The following is a 13,282-nucleotide window of genomic DNA, read 5'->3' as shown; positions in this document are numbered from 1 at the left end:
TATAGATTCTCCAACCTTGTTCTGTCCCAGGCCACGCTGCCTCTGCCCAGGCAAGGTTTGTGTGTTGCTGAGTCTGAATTGGACCATACGGAGCCGCGTTCACTCACAATTATTGTTGCCTTTGTCATGAATTGTGTTGCGTTTTTTGTAAACACAGCATGACATATTCTGCAATGTGAACACATCTCAAAAGCAATCCTATATTTCCTGAAAGGGCCTAAAAGGTTGTTATATCGTGGCTACCCGTCAATTGTTCCTGGGTCCGACAGCTGCACAGACAAGTCCTTTTCAAATTCGTCATTCGAGGGAATCTGAGCTCCATATGTAAAAGTTCTGCCTATGAGTAGACAATACAGAATACCTACTGTTACATTTATAGGCCAGAAACACTTGGGGGAATTTATAAAAATTGGAGCAGACAGAATCTGGAGCAGTTGCTCATAGCAACCAATCAGCTCCTATCTTCACTTTGTTCAGTTAAGCTTTCCAAATGAAAAATAGAAGCTGATTGGTTGTCATGCACAGCAGCTCCAGATTCTGCCTGCTCCAATTTTGATCAATTCTCCTCCATGTGTCTTCTGTGCCTCTCCGGGGTTTGTTTCACTTTGTTACTAGGGTCTGACTTCCCTGATTAGATAACCCCTGACGATCCCCTGTCCTTGGAACTGCTCTTACTGGTAAGTTAAGAAAAAATTTGGACCCTGGTAGCAAAGTCTAAATAAACCAGAGAGGGGCACAGAAGATGCTTTTCTGGCAAGTAAAGCTAACAGCAGGCATCTTGTGGTAAGGGATCTTAGGCAAGAGTTTTGATGTTTAAAGTTGTTTGATTTTTTTTTCTACATTTGGACAGAGGTTTTTTTTTTTACCTTCTTGTTGCATTGAGGAGATTTCCCATCACTTTCTATTGTTGAGTCGCAACAGGAAGTGAGAGGAAATTTCCCCAAAGTGAGAATTCCTCTCTTATACTGTTGTCACCACAACCTGTGTCCCAGTAACAAGACTTGCCCTCACCACTTGTCCTGGTGACAACTCAAAAATGTGGGATTTACCTAATTTTCTGTTTCAGGTGACAATGGTCACAAGGACAAATATAGAGAGGAATCTACCCGGTGGGGACACAACAATACAAACTATACAGATGGTCTAGCCCTTCCCTACTCTAATCCAAACTAAGAAGAAAGATACACTTTGAGTATAGGTCCACTCTACGTTTTACAATGCGTTGCTTTATATGCTGTCAAGTGCACGCCCACGGTGGCATTTACAGGATAATCGTGCCAAACCCAAGAATGTAAAGAGAGGTCAATAAGTACAGTCACATATTGTGGACACAGGAGAACACAGGAAAGCCTGCCTGCAATTATAACACATGTTATGCACTGGCGGAACTACAGGGGTTGCAGTGGTCGCAATTGCGACCGGGCCTTGGCGTTTAGACTGCTGGGAGGACCCAGCGAGGAAGAAGAGGGCCTCCCCCTCCCCCCCCCCCCCGAGATCGTGCTGCTCCTTCCCTGCCGCTCTGCCACCCGCAGTATGTATGGGCGGCTGTGCGGCAGGGCTGGAGAGGCTGTCACACTAGTCCTGTAGAATGTGCTGCAGGCACTGCCAGGCAGCACATTCTGCTGTGTGAGGACCATCTCCTCCTAGCCCCGCCACCTGGACGAGGGCCCTGCAAGAGAGGGAAGGTAAGTCTGGAGTGGGAAGGGGGGGATGCTGGTGGTATTCTGCATAGCTGACTTTTATTTTAATGTATTGCTGGGACTTGTAGTCCCGCATAGCTGGTGGTATTCTGCATTGCTGTATGATGATTATACAGCGATGCAGAATAGCTTCAACTATGCAGGACTACAAGTCCCAGTGATGCATTATATTTTTAAGTAGGGATGCACCAGTGCCAATACTGGGCATTTTCACGAGTACTCATTTTTCCGACCTCAGCATCTATGCTTGCGCACAGACCAATATTATCGAGTAAATAGGGATTTATTCACAAAGTATTTTGTTTAAATTGTTAATTGTGACCGTTAATAATATTCCACCCATCATTTACTGCCATTGACGGCATATTATTAACGGTCACAATTAACCATTACAAACAAATATTTTGTAAATAAATGCCGGTTTCCACGTTAATCCAATCTGTACGCAAGAGCAGATACTGGGTCGGCATTCTCGACAGAACACCGGCACTAAAATTTGAAACAAGTGCGGTGCCATGGCGGTGGAGGATTGGGGGGGGCCTTCATGGTTTCTTCCACCACGCCTATGATGGTATGATCATTCTTTTCAGCCACGTGACTCTTATTGGTGAAGATAATGTTAGAAAAAGCAATAAAAATCTGATGGAGTATCCAACCCTTCCCACATGTCATCCAGAAATGAAAAACAAAATAATTCTGCCTTGCCTGTGCTACTGACACTAAATGCAACAATACTGCATGGCAGGTACACATTGAATATAGTCAAGCTAATACCAATGTTAAAGATGGAAACAGAAAAGGAGTACAATGTTTTAAAATAACAGCGATCACCGTATATAACCAATTACCAATTTTTACCTCCTTTGGTTTGAAGGAGAGAGAAGATGATAGGGAAATATTCAGCTCTCTAGGACTCTCAAAACGCTACCGGGGTCAATTCAGGAGTAATTTTTTTTACTTAGTGAAGTGAGCTGTTATTTGCTCCATCTAGTCACTTCTGGGGAAAAAAATACTTCTTTAAAGAAGAACTCTGGGCAAGTAAAAACTAACTCTTGCAGTGGGGCTACCCCATGGACTACAAGGGTTAAGGTGACACTAAATTCAGAAGTTAAATCTTTAATGCATCCAAGTACCCTAACTATTACCAAAAAGGTATCGTATTTGTGTATCACTCAGCTGTATATCCTTAAATCCATACATAGATTCACTTTACTTGGAAAAGTATTCCTTTTGTAAGTTTAGTCATAGAGCAAGAAAGGCCCCAGTGCATCATGGGGGAGGAGTGATCAGCTCAGACCTGTGTTTAGCTATAATGAATGGTCATTCAACATGCCACATCTTAAATTAAAATGTCTGCACAGGTACCTGATATGGGGACTCCATACAATTTTGTTTTAATAGAAAAAGTGAAAGTTTTTCAAAGTTGATAACAAGTTATGCTTCACAGCTATTTCATTCACAATTAATCTTTACATTTAAAAAGCAGTGGTATGGCCATAGTGAGGCCTGTACATAACTTCTAATAAAAAAGAGAAGTGTCAAAGTCATGTGACCAGCTCTTCTCTAATCGCAAAGTTCGCTTTGCTATATTAAGTCTATAAAGCACCGCAGGCTCAATACTGTAGTCTGCATTTTATGAATGGATGAAAAATGCTGGCAGCAGGATTGAGAAATACTGAAAAATAAAATGGAGAGCAGATAGCGATATTACTTCTCATTATAAATCGGCGCCAACTTTTTATTTCTGGATAAAAGACCACACACTCTGCATCTGCATTTAATGTGCCCATCAAATATTATTTATTAATAGTTCTCAAAGGAAAACAATTAAAGTAGATCTAAACCCAAATATTAAACTCTCATATAAGATTGAATGTGATATTGTAATTTCAAAAGCCACTTTCAATCCTTTTCGATCTGAAGCTTTTATTAAATTAATACCGGGTGATGCTGCCATAATGGTCCTTGTTCAGGCACTTCCAGATATGAGATGACAACTGTCTCCCAACTGTGCACCTGTGTTGTCACCCTGTCACTTGCACTCCTGGTGGAGATTGTAAGAAGCCGATGGGGAGTAATGATGTGCAGTCAGAGCCAGGAAGTGGGTCAAAGAGGCTGCCAAGATAAATGCCATCCATTCAGGGTTTTTAATTTGAAAGACAGACTGTTGATTTTTCTGATACTTACATTGTACAGAATGTCAGTCCAGCCTTCCATGGTGATGCACTGGAACACCGTCAAGACCGCAAACAAGATGTTGTCAAAGTTGGTAATGCCGAAATTTGGACCTTTCCAATAAAGGCGACACACTGAAGTTTCATTATCACACGTCCGGGCCGGAGGCTCCTCTCCGCAGGGGAAATCACCAGTGGGCTCTCCTGGAATGAAATAACATAACATTTTGTTTTCTTTTCTTAAATCTACATATTTCTGTAGTCTTTTTGGACATTTTCCTTTCAAATATGTACAATTTGGGCAGGTGGGATGATGAATCACTATTTATTAATACAGCCCTCTGTTATTAGATCGTTTCATATAGGTTGTCCACCCAAAAATAATATTTGGTTGCAAGAAGACTCTGGTGGGCTGAGTGAGCCCTTGTTTCTTGAATTGGAATTGGATTTGGTATATTCTACCATTTGAAGACTCCAACAACAGGATCTCCTTGTCATTATTCCAGTCTCTGTTCCTGTCTACCTGGGATGTGGGGTGTTCTCCTCTACCTTGTGTGTTCCACCTCCACCTGTTAAATTTTCCATAATATAAAATATATACAAAATCCAGTAAGTATGGTGAAAACCCCTCGTAATGGCCACAGCAGGTCAGTAGGCCCAGGAATCATCCCAGGGATCTCATCAATAGTGTGCCTGAGAGATAGAAGGAACAGCCAGATGGTTTAACTCCCCGGAATCCACAAAAAGAAAAATATTGTCTGGTCGCACCAGAGAAAAAATTGATTGAAGAATCGCAGTAATAAGGTAAGTAAGCGACATACATCTCCCTCAGTAGAGAGGAAACATCTATCTCGTAAAGGACACTAGCATAAAACGGAGCATTTTCTGGAGTGGGAGGGGTTATATGAGTGTCCTCACAGCTCTGGGCAGTGACTAATAACCTGATTATATCGGAATATTACCTAGTCATCTCTGAATTGCCTGTGTCCTAGACTGTACAATCAAGAAATACTGGTTTTGGGTAGATGGCCTTTTAAGCACACTCAGGAGCTGGCAGGCAGCCTTTATTATCATAATAAAGTCAGGCAAACAACAAGACAGCAACTTCCTGTTTAAGATCTGTTATTTATTATAAACCTTTCCTAGGTAAGCCTGCACAACCATGTTACTTGGAGTCAAATTATTGCATAAGCTCAGTCTCCTTAGAGCAGTGGTTCTTAACCTGTATAACCTTAGGACCCACATTTGTCCTTGGTCATTCAGTTGCGACCCAGGTCACATTGCAATGGAATGCACGAGAACTGAAGTGGATCCTCAGCCTGGGGTCCTGTGGGGACTGCTGTGCTGTAACGGAGCTTCATCCATATGTGCATTGCTTGTACAGCTCCCTTGCGCGCCCTGTAGAGGTGCAGAGAGCCAGAATGTGATGTCACTCTGGTCTAGGCACCTCTATAAGACACGTGAGGGAGCTGTAAGCAATGCACGTATGGATGGAGCTCCCTCGCGGCCATACCCCCCAGCCCACCTCAAGCGGACACTCTGCACCGGGCAGCATATTTTGAATGGCTGCTTGGCGTTAGAACTGACAGTGCTGCATTAAGGGGAGGCAGAGGAGCCTCTCGCCTAGAAAAGTGGAAGGCATTCGGCGACCCACTGAACAAAGGGTCGCGACCCACTTTTGGGTCACGACCCACCAGTTGAGAAACAAGGCCTTAGAGAGTACACAGTATTTGTTTTCACTCTGCTCTCATAAAATGCCATTTATTCCAAAGACGCCTGCCTCTAAATCCTTGGTTCTCAATTGGTGGGTCGTGACCCAAAAGTGGGTCACGACCCTGTGTTCAGTGGGTCGCCGCGTGACTTCCACTTTTCTAGGTGAGAGGCTCCTCTGCCTTCCTCTAGCGCAGCACTGCACGTCTCACACCAAGCAGCCATTCAAAATATGCTGCCCAGGGCCGAGTATCAGCTTGAGGTGGACTGGGATGGGGCTATGGCCATTGATACGTGCAATGCTTACAGCTCCCTCGCGTGTCCTGTAGAAGTGCCTGGACTGAAGTGACTTCACATTCTGCCTCCCAGCACCTCTACAAGGTACACAGGGGAGCTGTACAAGCAATGCACATATGGATGGAGCTCCATCACAACACAGCAGCCCACACTGGACCCCAGGCTGGGGATCCTCTTCAGTTCTCATAAGGTAGGGAGACTAAGAGGATGTTAAAAACATTTTTAAAAATTATAAATTGGAGTGTGTATGAATGTCTGAGTGTGTGAGATTGTGTCTGTGGTTGTATGTATGCATGCCAGTGTTTGAGGGCCCGTTCACACTAGTAGCAATTAAAGCACTGTACCATGCAATCGAGATGTGTTGCATTGCCATTCATTTAAATGATAACCCAAACGCACACCTCTCACCCACAGAACGCGCGGTACCCTAATGCATTCCATTGCAGTGCGGCTTGGGTCACGACATAATGTCCAAGGACAAATGCGGGTCCTGAGGTTACACAGGTTGAGAACCACTGCTCTAAATGAACCTTTAAACAGAGGCCTCTTTGTCCTTGAGCAGAGATGACAATAAGTTTGCTGGTTCAAAATATTGTTTATAGTGGAGAAAGTGGAGCAATGAGAAACATGGGGGATAATCTGTTTAAGCCTTGGCACAGATTCCACCATCATATTAGAAGAATCACGGGGAGAACGCATCAGCGGATTATCTCAAATTATTCTCAATTCTAAAGGTAAAACTCGCTCGCTGGTGTATGCCGTTCAGCAGAAAAAAAGTTATTAACTTGGCCTGACACCCGGCTTTAAGCTCGCTTGATCTGAAAACTTGCGCTGGAAACAGCGAGGCCAGCTTCTGGGAGATAGCTTCTCTCATTTCCTGGAGGTCATTCTCTACTTTCAAACATGGAAATATTAGTCAAAGGGGTAATGAAAGAAGCTGCCATCGGCAGCAACAGAGCCGTCATTGAGATTTCCATTAAGACACAAGAGTTTCAGATAGGAGCTGTAATTATAATAAGGCAGAAGAATTGCTGCCAGTTCGGGAGAAGACGACTGTTAAAGTTTATGCTCAGCAAAAGCCGACTTCGCCATATTTTTTGAGTGAGTATGTCAAGATCAAGTCCTGTTGGCTATTGTGGGGCTTGTGTTCAATGTTCTTAAAGTCTAACTTCACCTTTTACAGTATATCCTTTTGGATAATGTGGGAAAAGATTAGAGCTTCTTTCAGGTTTATATTGTTATCTGTGCCCCTACTAGGGAGATTTCCCCTTACTTTCTGCCAGGACAGCAAGTGATGGGGAATCTTTCCAATGGGGACATAGACAAAGCCCATTTAGGATACAATGAGGAAGGGTTAGACCTTTTGACAACGTTTTTTTGTTGTTGCCTGTGACAACTTTTCACCCCAATTTCAAAGCTAAAACAATATGGCTTAAGATAGGCTTTAAAGTCAAACTCCAGGAAAAAATAATAATTTACACACCACACTGAGTGTGTAAATTATCAATAAAAAGCTGTGTGCTATTTGCCTCTCCCAAATTCCACCTCTTCCCAAGTTTCATGGCTTTTATTGAGAGTCCTACATGTTAACCTGGGCATCAGGGACGATGAGGTACAGATAGAGAATGACACCATAAACTAGACAGTATATCTACCATGGGGTAATAGAGACCCAGGAGTGCAGATACAGCAAGGCACCAGAAACTGGATAGTATATCTGCCATGGGGTGACAGAGAAACAGAAATGCAGATACATCTAAGCACCAGAAACTGGACAGTATATCTGACATGGTGTAACAAGGACCTGGACATGCAGATACAGCTGGGTACCAGAAACTGGACAGTATATCTGCCATAGTGTGACAAGGACTGGACATGCAGATACAGCTGGGTACCAGAAACTGGACGTTATAGCTACCATTAGGTAACAGGGACTAAAAAGTATAGCATCACTTGGGACTAGACATTATATATTCCACAGAGAACCAGGACCTGGAAAGTACAGATTTCACTGGGAGTTCTGGGGTCTAGACAATAAAGTTTCCACCCAGCACCAAGTGGTCTAGGCTGCTCTAGGGACTGGCCAATAAAGCTTCAACTGAGCACAAGGAACTGGGTAATAGGAACTGGGTGCTACAGACTGAGCAGTATATCTCTCACTGAGCACCAGTGACTGGAAATTATAACTCTCCTTATTGAAAAAGAGATGGAACAATTTGAACGGTGACCACAGGGAACAGATAAATATTTCCAAATCTTTACAACATAGACTAGAAAATATTTGTCAATAGGAAAAAATGGACTGGACAATGTACAGTATATTGTAATGGGCAGTAGGCCCAAGGCTCATACTAAATACTGCCCTGTTTTGTGCACATATTTGCCATCTTTTACATTCCCTTTATTTTTCTTCCAGTTCCACTGCCACACAACTGCCCCTCACCTGTATCACGAGAGAAACATGTCCTGTGAAACTTCCCCATATAGAACTCCAGTCCAATGATGGCAAACATGACGATAGCAAAGAACAGCAGCAATCCAATCTGCAGAAGAGGGACCATCGCCTTCATGATCGACTTCAACACCACCTGGAGGCCTGTGCAGACAGAAGACAAGCATTATTATTGGTCCATTTGTCCAGCATCAGCTTCTTAGTTATGGTAGGATGCTGGAACCGGCTTCTTGGGACTGGGATATAAGCTCCACAAGTTCACCAACCTGTCCATCCAATATGACTATTAATGGTTGGTTGTATTCTCCCTGGACATTTAACATTTTTATAAAATATATCAAGCTAAAACACAAGATTCCAGTTATGAGGGAATTGTAAAAGATGTGCATAGTAAGATGGCTATATAAACATTACAATATTTCTCTCACTCTTTCTTTTTACATATTTTTCATTATAGATATAGAATGCAGCAAGAAGACTGAGGCATTACAAGGCTCTCAGAGTGATGGGGAGAGCTTTGTGTTGGGGTCACCGTCAGGTGTCTTGTCCCCCCAAACTCTAGCTATAGCTAATATATATTACTTTTTTTAACATAATCTAATTGGTGAATGCTTGTGCAAGGTATTATGACTGACTTGCTTACTTTTTTGCTTTTCTGCATTTGAAGCTTGCAGATTTTCATTTATGTTAGCTGTGTAGATGAGCATTCTGAGACTGCATTTGATCAGCTTTGTGTTTCTTGGATGTACTCAGTGCTGAAATACGCTGATCTGGACCAGGAACAGATGCGTGAATTAGGCTCTTTAGTTTTCCGACAATAAATGTATCTGTTTTTACTGCACAAGGTCAATGCACTTTATCTCTGTTTATATTGAAAGACTGCTTTAATAAATCTGTCACCATAACAAGTGTCCCCTTTGGAAGATTGCCCCTCACCTCCTGTTTCAGTGACCACTGTAATATGTTGGATTTCCCATCACTTTCTATCTCAGTTACAGTGGTCATCAAGGACACAGAAAGCTCCAACCCTTTCCCACTCTATCCAAAGCTAAAAAAGTTTTGACTAGTGATACAATTTAAAGCAGGGCAAGCTTCAATGGCTTTGGTATTAGGTTAGTTGCTGCCCATATGTTTCCTCCGGCTGGCATTTTTTGTAACTATGAAGTTAATAATAAATGTCATTTCTAATGCTTATAAATTAAATGTGAATAAAGTTGTGGCCTTACCCTCAATCTAAATGTGCATGATGTGTTGTTACAGGCAAGGCCTTATGAGTATTACTATTCATTACTAAGTTACTGTTGCAATGTTTGTTGTTTTGTAAAAGTGTTTATAATATTGCTTAGTTGTCCTATGTGTCCTAACCCTTTGGGCAGTCAAAGACATTGGAACTTGCAAGACCTTTTTTTGGATCAGTAGTAAGACATAAACAAATATGAACTCTCTGTTGCTTGAACAGTATATCTGCCTTGGGGTGACGAGGGTGGGTGAGTGTGGATATGGCTGGTCACCATAAACCAAATAGTATATCTGTCAAGGGGTGATGGGCACCAGGGAGTGTAGATAAAGTTGGGGACCATAAACTGGTCAGTATATCTGCCATAGGGTGACAGGGATTGATAAGTGTAGATACAGCTGGACACTATATACTGGACAGTATGTCACCCTGGGGTGATGGGGACCAGGAAGTGTAGATACAGCTGGACATAAACTGGACAGCATGTCTGCCATGGGGTGACTTGGGCAGGGATGTGTAGATACAGCTGAGGACCATAAACTGGACAGCATGTCTGCCATTGGGTGATGGGGACTTGAAAATGTGTATGTAGCCCCTATAGATATAGATATATGTGTTCATGTGTATATGTGCTATCACAGCGATTTCTGTTCCTAACTGTAAGGAGTTAACTTGTCCTCGTGTGTGATCGCGTGTCCTCGTGTGTGATCGCGTGGCTGAACCGGCCGCCGGAGTAATCCAGCCAGCCCAGCAGAGAGAGAGGGAGCCAGACGGAGCCATTAGAGAGGACTGCGAACATCCTGGATGGGTGAGGACCTTTTGTCGGGGACCCAGATGACTTCCCTCTATGTCGCCTGAACTGGAGAGAGAGAGAGAGGACGTCCAGCATCTGCTAGCAGTCTTCATATCTTTCCAACTGACGTTGAGGATTGGTGAGAGGCCTTTGGCCACGTTGACAAACAGTTTGCTGTTCCCACCTGCATTACAGTAAGGGCCCCAACGCCGGCTAGCTTAGGACATCACTACTGGCCAGTAGTCTAGGAAGGGTTGGGCATTGCCAAAGAGAAACTTTAAAGGGACATACACCCCATTCAAGGGAGGACATTTAAAGACATTTGGCTGTGCGTACATTAGTGCTGACAGCAGATGGCTGCAGCTACTGGGTTGTAGAGTGCCTTAGCCTGCTGCTTAATATCATTTTGTGTGTTTGTTGGGTATACTATTGCCATGGTTGCTTTATATATATCGTGTTATTATTTAGGGGGAAACTTCAACGGGCCCCAGTGAGGGAGCAAATTGGGCGCCCACTCAACTTAACCCGCTCCAACGTTAAGAACGCAGCACAGAAACAGGAGAGGCCAAGTTCTGTGGTTAAGGCTTCGACTACCCCGACTACTAAATCCTCTCTCCGTGTGTTTACACCTCCATCCCCGGAACGCAAGACACACTATGTACCCTTCCGTAAAACAAAGATCCAGAAATCACGGTCAAGAAGAGTAAAAGTACAGAACTCTCGTGACATTCCACCAACGGAATCGAAAGATGGTTTCCCTGAAGAGCTGGTTGGCCCTGCCTCTGTTGTCCCAATCATTGGTGCAGGGGGATAGAAATATCCGGTTATTCAGCGGCTCCTTAGGGGGTGAGCGCTACATGTAAATGCAACTCGGCATCAGAAACTGGACATTATGTCTGCCATGGGTGATGGGGAGTAGGGACCGGTAAGAGTAGATGCAACTAAGCATCAGAAACCCAACAGTAAATCTGCCATGGGGTTATGGGGACCAATGAGTGTAGATACAGCTGGGCATTGTCGAATATCTTCACAGCATCCTTTAGGGTGGAGAGAAATACAGCATCACTTACTCGGAATCCCAGAGACGAGTTTCAGTGGTCTCAGTACTCTCACTGCTCTCAACGTTCGCAGGTCGAAGTCTGTGCCAGCTGTTGCCAGTATCCTAGATAAAAACAAAAGAGCTTATTAGTACTGCATAATAATATACTGTATGCAGGATCCATATATAATGTAGCAGATCCTTAGTGTGATCCGATGTTTTGTGCATGCAGAGCAAAGCAAAAGGTTCACTTAACTGCCCCCCCTACACAGCAGTATGTACTCACTTTACGTTGCTTCCTTGCCACTCTGTTAAGCAGTCGGAACAGAGGAGAGTAAGCTCTATATTACAACTTAAAGAAGAACTCTAGTTTTTTTGTTTGTTTTTTCAGATTAACCCTAGCAGTGGGGCTACCTCGGCAGGGCAAGGGTTAAGGTGTGGGGGGAGCCTCGCTGCAAGGGCTAATCTGAAAAAAACTTCTTTAAAGCTTATAGTGAACTGAGGAATCCCTGCTCACCCTCATGTGATAGCACCAGGTGCATGAGCAGCCAGTCAACAAGAAGCTGCACTGTCATAGGAGAGAAAGGGGAGCGAGTCACATGCTCTTCTATATTTGGAAGTACCAGGTATGTCTCTTTGCTTCCAGCAGACAAATAGAATGGGGGGAAAGTAAATGGAAGGCGCATATGTGCAGATGGGGAGGAAGTCAGTTAAGTAAACCTTTTGTTTTGCTCTGAAGGGGCAAGGCAGCAGTCCAGTTCAAAGCCGCCATGTCCCATTTGTACAACAGACGTTAAAATAATAGAGCATAATCAGCTATTCTCTAACTAACACTTCTATAAGGAACTGTATAAAATTACTCATCAGCAGCCTCGAGTTTGCTGCGGCTGGGGACACCAAAACACAGCCACAGTGTTGGGATATATGATCCCTGTCAAACAGCAAGATCTTTGCTCATGCTCAGTGTCTGACTGGCTTACTGTGCTTTGATGTCCACCAGAATGCCCATGTGACCAGCTGTGTTCAGATCTTAGCATATGGCCAGGTTCACACCATTTTCCATCAATATCTGTACCCAGTGGCGGAGCAATTGCCATAGCGACCCAGCAGCCGCTATGGGGCACGGGGCACAGGGGGGCCCGGCCAGGACATCCCTGTGATGCCGTGCGGGCCGCCTGGGTCGCTATGGCATCTCAGGCTGCTGGCTGTCACTGGCGCCTGTGAGGAGGAACAGGCCGCTATTCACATCACTGACAACCTGTCAGTGATGTATGCAGCGGCGCGTTCCTTCTCACAACCGTTGCTGAATCGGTGACAACCAGCAGCTTCGGAGGAGGTGGCTGGGCCCATCATCGGCAGCGATGGAGGAGGCGGGCCCAGCGATGGAGGAGGTGGGACCCAGTGATGGAGGAGGCGGGGCTCACCAGCAACCATGGAGGAGAAGGAAGTGTACAGATGATAGGGGCTGACAGGTAAGAGAGCTTGACCGCCCACCTGAGTCCCTGCAGAGCCCACCATAGCGAGTCTATGGTGGGTCCTGCAGGGTCATCCTCAAGTGGGCTGTTTGGGTTATCAGGTGGGCGTAACTAGAAATTACAGGGCCCCATACAAAATGTTGCTATGGGGCCCTGTGATTTCTAGTTACACCCCTGTCTGGACCAGATTGCGCTTTGCTTGTGTTTTTGCCATTTTTTCCCCCACAATTTTACTGCAATTTTGCCACGTTCCAGAGCTGTTTTTCTTTTGCTTTTTTGTGTGCTTAAAATGGGTTTTTAGGTGCGGGTTCAGTGCGTTTGTATGCATTTTTGATGCATTTCCATGCTTTCCAGTGCGTTCCAGACAAGACAAAATGAGACATGCAGTATTTTTCTAGTCTGGTC

At 44.2% G+C, this 13,282-nt stretch overlaps 1 protein-coding gene across 1 annotated transcript in view; it reads right to left on the bottom strand.

Annotated features, from left to right (window-relative positions):
* The window catches only part of CACNA1B (calcium voltage-gated channel subunit alpha1 B), a 221,697-nt gene that overhangs the window by 117,952 nt on the left and 90,463 nt on the right, over positions 1 to 13,282 (bottom strand). Inside the window, exons 4-6 of the mRNA XM_018565415.1 lie at positions 11,434 to 11,525; positions 8,325 to 8,477; positions 3,888 to 4,075 (exon numbers count right to left, since the gene is read on the bottom strand). Of these exons, the coding sequence (XP_018420917.1) occupies positions 3,888 to 4,075; positions 8,325 to 8,477; positions 11,434 to 11,525 (433 nt within the window). The remainder of the gene's footprint in view (positions 1 to 3,887; positions 4,076 to 8,324; positions 8,478 to 11,433; positions 11,526 to 13,282) is intronic.

The sequence above is a fragment of the Nanorana parkeri genome, unplaced genomic scaffold, assembly GCF_000935625.1.
Source record: "Nanorana parkeri isolate BGI_ZX_2015 unplaced genomic scaffold, ASM93562v1 scaffold845, whole genome shotgun sequence".
Lineage (NCBI taxonomy): Eukaryota > Metazoa > Chordata > Amphibia > Anura > Dicroglossidae > Nanorana > Nanorana parkeri.
This window is presented reverse-complemented; position numbering and strand designations above follow the sequence as displayed.